Genomic DNA, 9,038 nt, shown 5'->3' with positions numbered 1-9,038 from the left:
GAGCCAAACAGCGCTGATCGGAAATACACGGAAAGGCCCGAGGACAGCTCGGCTGACCTCAGCAAAGCTCAGGAACGGAGTCTTTGCGAGGTCAACCGAGGTGCCCTCAGGCCTTTCTACCCCTTTCCGAGGCTCTCCAGCACCCCCATCCCACCTCTGGCCGCATGTGGTATTGCATGCCATTGAAGTCAATGCGGAACAAATTATTTTCGTCTCCATTGACCTCAATGGGGAAACTCGCTTTGATATGCGAGTACTTTGGATTACAAGCAGTCTCCTGGAATGGATTATGCTTGTAATCTGAGGTTCCACTGTATTGACTGATTAGTCTGTGAGGTTTTCCTGCAGGCTGGGATATATCTGTATCCCCTACATTAGCTGTAAGGACACAGCAATGCTCCTTACAGTGTGTAACAATCTTCTTTTTGAATCCTCATCCTATAAAGATTTGTGTACTTACCTGGGCTACTGAGAAAGGTGGCCATCCTTTCCCTTGTTCCAGCGACTTCCAATTGATGAGCCTCATGAATAAATGCCGTCTTATGTCTCTGCCGACTCCAAGCCTCTTCTCCGGACATTTGCATAGAAGCTATAAAAGAGAAATTAAGAGTTATTTTGCATTCATTTTGCACTTTTTAGAAAAGAAAAAAAAAACTTTGACTACAGTGCGTCTCCTCCTGGCCGGTCCTTTCACCCATTGGACGATCAGAGCATGCGAAGACACATATAGCCAAGTACAGGTGCTGGATGTCTGCTGACATGGATGGAATTCATATTATATTCCAGCACAACAAATGAGCACACTTTATGATGTGCCGCCATTAGATCGCGTCTAACTCCCTGAGCTCTTTAGATTGGCGGTGACACTTAAAGTAGAATTAGAGCCACAAGAAAAGGGAGGAGATTGGATTTTTTTAAAGATCTTTTTTTCTTCTCATTAACATAATTTGTCAGCACAGGGCGATAAAAGCAGTTTGATGAATGGAGTTGGAAAGGGTTAGAACCTCTCTGTTAGGTTGCTTTCTGTGTCCCTCCTTGGTGGGATTTCCGTGTCCCCAGGACAGGATATGAAACAAAATGTCCCCAACAGGGACACAGACAAGATTACAATGATAGCAGATGATCTAATCCTCCCCGCTATGTTCAATAACCTCATAAAGTGATTGACCCCATGTGGCATCTTCTGAGCCCTCAGCTCCAGGATGAAGTATTCCCATTGGATGTTCACCATGGGATGAAGAAGCCAAACTACTCAACAGTCCAGCTGACAACCAGACTTGGCAACCCCCCCTCCCCCCACACACATTATACCCCTAAAGCAGCAGCAGTAGGCCTAGAAACCTTCCCTGTGCCTCTTCAGAATTAGAAAACGTCTTGTACTTACTCCATCTATGAAGTTCTTCAGGTGTTGGTCCATGTCCGGGGGGTAAACGGGATCTTCATAACTCACAGCCTTCCTGTATTCCTGGGTGGTACGGTTACAGAATGGCTTGGTGCCTGTAGCCATGATGTATATGACAACTCCCATGGAAAACCAGTCGGGTTCAAACTGGTAGAAGTCGCCGTTGATAACCTGCCAATCAGAGAAGAGAAATCAGTTACTTAGGGCCAAATCCTCAGCCAGGCGGCGTAACTTAACTTTCAGCAGTTAAGTTACACTGACTTAAAGTTTTTACCTAAGTGCCTGATCCTCAAAGCACTTACGTAAAAATTTCAAGCAGTGTAAGTTAAGTGCCGCCGTCGTAAGGCGTTCCTCCTCTCCGGGGGGCGTTTACAATTTAAATGAGGCGCGCTCCCGCGCCGGCCGTACTGCGCATGCGTGTGACGTCATTTTCCCGACGTGCATCGCGCGAACGTAATTGACGCCGGGCGGCTTTGTGGATTGCGACGGGACACTAAAGTTACGACGGGTGAAAAAAAGACGCGCCGGGAAAACAAATAATTATAAAAAAAAATGACAGCGTCGCTCGGCATGCATTCCTGAGGGAGAACTCCATGCCAATTTTCAATGAAAAAAACGGCATGGGTTCCCCCTCAGGAGCATACCAGGCCCTTAGGTCTGGTATGGGTTGTAAGGAGACCCCCCTCCGCCGCAAAATTGACGTAGGGGGTCCCCCTACAATCCATACCAGACCCGTATCCAAAGCACGCTACCCGGCCAGCCAGGAAGGGAGTGGGGACGAGCGAGCGCCCCCCCCCCCTCCTGAGCCGTGCCAGGCCGCATGCCCTCAACATGGGGGGGTTGGGTGCTCTGGGGCAGGGGGGCGCACTGCGGGCCCCCCCACCCCAGAGCACCCTGTCCCCATGTTGATGAGGACAGGACCTCTTCCCGACAACCCTTGCCATTGGTTGTCGGGGTCTGCGGGCGGAGGCTTATCGGAATCTGGGAGTCCCCTTTAATAAGGGGGCCCCCAGATACCGGCCCCCCACCCTAAGTGAATGGATATGGGGTACATCGTACCCCTATCCATTCACCTGTAGGCAAAAAGTAAAAGTTATTAAACACACAACACAAGGCTTTTTAAAATATTTTATTATTCTGCTCCGGACGCCCCCCCTGTCTTCGTTATTAGCTCAATTACCAGGGGGGGCTTCTTCTTCCACTCTCCGGGGGTCTTCTCCGCTCTCCGGGGGTGTTCCGCTCTCCGGGGGGGGCTTCTCCGGACTCCGGGGGGCTTCTTCCATCTTCTCCCCTCTTCCGCTCTTGACTCGGCGAACCCCGGTTCTTCTGCAGCTCTCCGGTGCCTTCTTCTTCAGCGCTGGCTGCCTGCTATGTTTGTGTGTTAGCTCGATTTCAAACAGGCAGCCGGCGCGGTCTTCTGTGGCGTCAGGGTCTTCTGGTCTTCTCCCCTCTTCCGATGTTGCCTCGTCGCCTGTTGTCGCTGTAATGATGGAAGCGCGCCTTGCATCACATTTATATAGGCATCACCGTCCCATCATGCTCCGGTAGGTACCCACGTGGTGGGTGCACGTGGGTAGGCACCCACCACGTGGGTACCTGCCGGAGCATGATGGGACGGCGATGCCTATATAAATGTGATGCAAGGCGCGCTTCCATCATTACAGCGACAAGAGGCGACGAGGCAACATAGGAAGAACAGAAGACCAGAAGACCCTGACGTCACAGAAGACCGCGCCGGCTGCCTGTTTGAAATCGAGCTAACACACAAACATAGCAGGCAGCCAGCGCTGAAGAAGAAGGCACCGGAGAGCTGCAGAAGAACCGGGGTTCGCCGAGTCAAGAGCGGAAGAGGGGAGAAGATGGAAGAAGCCCCCCGGAGTCCGGAGAAGCCCCCCCCGGAGAGCGGAACACCCCCGGAGAGCGGAGAAGACCCCCGGAGAGTGGAAGAAGAAGCCCCCCCTGGTAATTGAGCTAATAACGAAGACAGGGGGGGCGTCCGGAGCAGAATAATAAAATATTTTAAAAAGCCTTGTGTTGTGTGTTTATTAACTTTTACTTTTTGCCTACAGGTGAATGGATAGGGGTACGATGTACCCCATATCCATTCACTTAGGGTGGGGGGCCGGTATCTGGGGGCCCCCTTATTAAAGGGGACTCCCAGATTCCGATAAGCCTCCGCCCGCAGACCCCGACAACCAATGGCAAGGGTTGTCGGGAAGAGGTCCTGTCCTCATCAACATGGGGACAGGGTGCTCTGGGGTGGGGGGGCCCGCAGTGCGCCCCCCTGCCCCAGAGCACCCAACCCCCCCATGTTGAGGGCATGCGGCCTGGCACGGCTCAGGAGGGGGGGGGGGCGCTCGCTCGTCCCCACTCCCTTCCTGGCTGGCCGGGTAGCGTGCTTTGGATACGGGTCTGGTATGGATTGTAGGGGGACCCCCTACGTCAATTTTGCGGCGGAGGGGGGTCTCCTTACAACCCATACCAGACCTAAGGGCCTGGTATGCTCCTGAGGGGGAACCCATGCCGTTTTTTTCATTGAAAATTGGCATGGAGTTCTCCCTCGGGAATGCATACCAAATGCCGTCGCTTGAATGGGCCTTTACAAGGTGTGACTAACTTTACACTTTGTAAAAGCAGCCCTAGTTTTACACCAGGCAAACTAACACTTACGGCGAAAAAACTAGGTACAAAAGCTTTGAGGATCGCCCTAAGTGCTAATTTGCATACTAACAGAGGCATTTCGACTCGAAATGCCCCCAGTGGCGGATGCGGTACTGCATCCTAAGATCCGGCAGTGTAAGTCCCTTACAGATGTCGGATCTTCTGCCTAACTTAGGAAAACTGCTTCTGAGGATCAGTTCCAAAGTTAGAACCAGAGATACGACGGCTTACGCCGGAGTATCTCTTTTGTGGATTTGCCCCTTAGTTCCTACAAACTTACATTCCTTTTATAGGGGAAACAATAATATATATTTATTGAACATGTATTCTAAGGGAGGCATTTACAAAGCAGCAGTATGTCCTTCCTGTGACAATAGCGCTACAATAATAAAAATGACATTCATAAAGCACAGCGGTGGAATTGGGACTTTGAGTGCTATTACAGGGAATGGGTGTAAACATAAAAAAATAAAAACTTAAGCGAGAGCCTAGTCATGTGACTCCCCCCAATCAAATCAGGGTTCTCTTTGTTATGCCAAGTATACAGAACTTCATAGGATACCACAGGCTCTACACCGTGGCATGCATTTAATGAATGGGCCGTAATTCTGCAGAGTGTAACAGAGAGCAGGTAGTGATATCTGCTCTCCAGTAGAAATCATTGGAACATTAACCTTGATGTAGCTTTTTACATTTTGATATGTTTACTATTTCATATGTCTATTATTATAGAGATTGTAGCTAGGCTCGCTTTAAGCAAGAGAAATAGCAAAGAACAATCACTGTGCCCAACAGCTAAACCAGGAGGCAGAGCCGGCCTATGCAATGGCTGCCCCCCCCCCCCCCCCCCCATGGACATATATTAACAAATTATTAAAAAGATTTTAAGACCCTAATGATTACCAATCAGGTGATTTACATTGCAGTGTTCTGTATACAGTCTAAAATGTTCATATTACAAGTATCAGATGGATAGTGATTGGATTGTGATATACTGAATAGATGAGGCCTAGTGATGGGTAAAAAGAGGGTGACTTACTTCTGGTGCCATGTATCCAATTGTTCCGGCTACTCCCGTCACCGTCCTATCGCCATACAGATCCATTACTGCCAATCCATAGTCTGCAATGCGGACATGACCTTTGTTGTCCAGTAGGATGTTCTCTCTCTTGATGTCTCTATGAACGATGCCGCGCTCGTGGAGGAACTCCAATCCGCAGGATATTTCCGCCGCAATGAATCTATAAAAGAGAAAAAATATTGATTATGACGGAATTACATTTTACAGTCATTAGATTTAAGTAGAAACATTATCCATGGGTAGGGGGAGGGGGTACCTGGCTCTATCCCATTACCGGTCCCACCTTTGTGGTTATTTAGGTGACCATACGGTCGGAGTTCTGGGTATGGCACCTGCTCACCATTTCTGGTCTCCTGGGAGATCCCATTGGTAGGATCCAGGCTATAAACATGCTTGTCACAGTAATAGGCATGTGACCGGTACTAGAAGACCCCAAGTCTCACCTCTGCCCTTAAAAGCATCCACAACACCAGATCTGTGTTTTTGAATGATTTTGATTTCTTAAAAATGTCAGGTCACAATGTCATCACATCCGGGTTACCATAGCCAATCACGGCTTTGTTCAGCTGACCAGCCAGTAGACGTGGCGGCTGGTCGTCTGGGTCTCCCGGGAGGATGGAGGAGCCTGAGAAAGCTGTGGAAGGTGCCGGGAGTGGAGGAAGTCTCCACCTGCTGCATATAAAATGAATCCAGCGGTTAGTTAGACGGCCAACTCTAAAAATCAGTACCAGGGTGATGAGGTACCGGTACATCATTGGTCCAGAAGTGTTAACCCCTTCATGCTGGTGGTATGCATATATGTGCCCTCTAGGTGGGTGGGTCTTATCGATGAGAGGCCGCATATATGGGTACCAGAATGTAAACAGAGCTGTCCTGAGATTGCACTCCCGGCACAGTTACCGGTGGCTAAAGGAAAGCTCCCAATCTCTACATACGATTGGAAGCTCTCTGATCATGTGACCACTGTGACAACCAATCATGGCAGTCACACGATCAGAAAACCCCGCTCCGTCTCCCGGCATCAGAAACCTCTCCACCTCCTTGGCGGTAATCCCGACTGTGGCTCGGAGTGAATTTTTAGTACTAAAAGCGGTAACCCCCGAGCCACACTCAGGCCTCGTACACACGACAGAGATTCTCGGCAGAATTCGCCGAGAAACTCGGTCAAAACCCGGATTCTGCCGAGAATCTCTGTCGTCTGTACAGTTTTGGCTCGATGGAGCCGCCGAGGAGCTCGACGAGAAAATAGAGAACATGTTCTCTATTTTCTCGTTGGCCGCGTTGTTCTATAGGAGAAGGCGGCCCGCCGAGCTCTTCGGCGGCTTCATCCCAAAACGAGACGAGGAACTCGACGTGCCAAGCACGTCGAGTTTCTCTGTCGTGTGTACGAGGCCTCAGGATCGCATCGCAGGATCCAGGCAAAGTAACTTACCTTGTCCCCAGGATCCTGTGATGTCTCCCCGCTGTGTGCGCGGGCCGTGTCTCCTCCACTCCATTCACAGTGCCGAGCGCCATTCCCTGCGAGCGCTGCGACGCACGGGGGCGGAGCACGGCGCCAAATTCAAAAAGTAAAAAACACACAATACATACAGTACACAGTAATCTTACAGATTACATTGCTGTATACAATTATCTCACACCCATTGTGTCCCTAGTAGTTTGTCCAGTACCCTGCATGTAGTTTTATATTATAAATACTTTTCTTTCTGCCTGGAAACTGGAGATCGTCCATAGCAACCAAAAAGCGGCAAACAGCGATAATAAATTAGAATCACTTGCAGAATTTGCCCGCTTTGGGGAAACTGGCATTGCAGAATGGCATGTGGATGAACTGTCTACTTTGAACCCCAACCCTACTATGATAATATAGAGTATCTAAGCTTGGGAGCGGCGCGGTGGCCCCTGCTGTGTATTGTGCCCCTCATATATTTATGGGTGGCGGAGTGACATCACTCTAAAGTATCTACGTCACATCTGGGTGGACTGATGTAGCTCTAAGCATTCTAATGGAGTCCAATGGAATTCGAAACTCCTAAAGCCTGGATTGTAAAAGGACATTTCTTGTAAAGATTGCTTTCTATTGTCATTGTGGTGATGAGACTTACCTTATGACGCAAACCGGAAGAGGCGAATAGTTTATGGTGAAATCAAACAGATCGCCTCCAGAGACGTATTCCATAGCGAAACAGGCAGAATGGCGCGTCTGAAAAGTCATGTGAAGCTGGGTGAGGAATGGGCACCCTTCCGCCTTCTGCATGACCTTCAGCTCGGTTTCAATGGCGTCACGTTGATCTGAAGTCTTCACGACGGACTTGATGGCGATGATCTTCTTGGTTGCGCTATGAGTTGCCAGAAAGACCTGAATGAGAGAAAAGAGAAAAATCATTTGTGTTATTATAGGAAAGAACGTTCTTCATTATTGGGAAAGGATGGAACTAGCATTGGGGAGGAGTCACAAGTCGTTATTGATGAAGGCTGCGAGGCGCCATGACGTCTTCTGATATCTATGACAGGGAGAGCTTTCTTCATGTTGTGTTCCCGGCTCCTCCCCTCCATGAGGCACAGTGACATCATTAAGTCTACCAATAGCTGGATCCGTTTTGGGTGGCTGGTACACATTGGCTAGATACTGGGGAGGGATTTGTTTTGTGGGTGGAGCTACTAATCTAATTCTAGGTGGGAAAATTAGAACTTACTTGTCCGAATCCACCTTCTCCGAGCAGACGGTGCAGGATGAAGGTTGATTGGCTGTCACAGCGTGGAGGTCTGACTTGTAACTGGACCGCTTGTATGTCACGGCTCGGGGGAGTCACAAGAGCTGGGACCTCTACTGCTGCATTCCTCATAGGCTTCCTAGATGGAGCGGCATTCCTCATGATGTTTCTAATCGCTGCGACACGTTTCATGGTGTTACTAGTGTCACAGCTCGGAGGAGTCACAAGAGCAGGGACTTGTGCTGCGGCATTTTTCATGGGCACTCTAGATGGTAAGGCATTTTTCATGATGTTTCTAATGGCTGTAACACGTTTCATGCTGTTTCTAGTGTCACAGCTAGGGGGAGTCACAAGAGGTGGGTCTCCCACTGCCACATTTTTCATGGGCTTTCTAGCTGGTACAGCATTCCTCATGATGGTTCTAATCGCTGCGACATTCATGGTCTTATTAGTGTCAGAGCTTTTAGGAATCATCCTTTTATCTCCTTTCACTGGTTAAAAACGCAGAGAAAATCACAGAAAAAAGGTCAGAAGAAGAAATCTCAGGAGATCAGAAAAACACGTCTTCACTCAGGAGAAGTCAGGACTCTTCTGTGCTCCTCCCCCCGGAGAGGCTGCTATTTATTGCGGCACTGTCCAATCACATCGCAGTATTATCACATGACTCCTCCCCTTATTATTGCTGTGATGTCATAGCAAGTATACAAGTCCAGCTGTTTCAACTGTCAAATTTCAAATGTTCTCTATTCTGCGGGGGAGGGGGGGGAGGGGGGGAGGGGAGATGACTGTTGAGATTTAAATTTCTGGAATAATCCAGTATATTCCGTTTTACTTCCCATTGATAAATGTCACATTCAGAAACACAATCCCATCCATGAAATGTGCTGTCCTCAGATTGGCAGATTTCACAAAGATAACACACCAGGATAAGGATCCTTTTTTTATCTTTTCCCATGTCAGCTCCGCACGGTTTTAACCCTTTCATGACCAGACCATTTTTGCTATTTAGCACTGTGCTGCTTCAATTGGCAATTGTATCATTATGTAACACTGTATACAAATGACATTTACAGCTTTCCCCCACAAATAGAGATTTATTTTGGTGGCATTTGATTTTATGGTGGGATTTTTTATGTTATTATTATTATTATTATTTTTTAATGATGCTCTGCAATGAAGG

General features: G+C 48.7%; 1 protein-coding gene across 1 annotated transcript; it reads right to left on the bottom strand.

Annotated features, from left to right (window-relative positions):
• Positions 1–350: 350 nt before the first annotated feature.
• On the bottom strand, positions 351–8,272 carry LOC120916828 (protein kinase C theta type-like). The gene is made up of 5 exons (XM_040327771.1): positions 7,841–8,272; positions 7,250–7,503; positions 5,103–5,304; positions 1,385–1,573; positions 351–589 (listed from the first exon to the last, which is right to left on the bottom strand). Exons 1-5 carry the CDS (start codon positions 8,270–8,272, stop codon positions 434–436), a joined length of 1,233 nt encoding a protein of 410 aa, XP_040183705.1. The 3' UTR covers positions 351–433.
• Between the last annotated feature and the right edge of the window lie 766 nt (positions 8,273–9,038).

Source organism: Rana temporaria, chromosome 11, assembly GCF_905171775.1.
Source record: "Rana temporaria chromosome 11, aRanTem1.1, whole genome shotgun sequence".
Taxonomy (NCBI): Eukaryota; Metazoa; Chordata; class Amphibia; order Anura; family Ranidae; genus Rana; species Rana temporaria.
The sequence above is the reverse complement of the archived record's forward strand: the minus strand, read 5'-3'. Positions and strand labels throughout refer to the sequence as shown.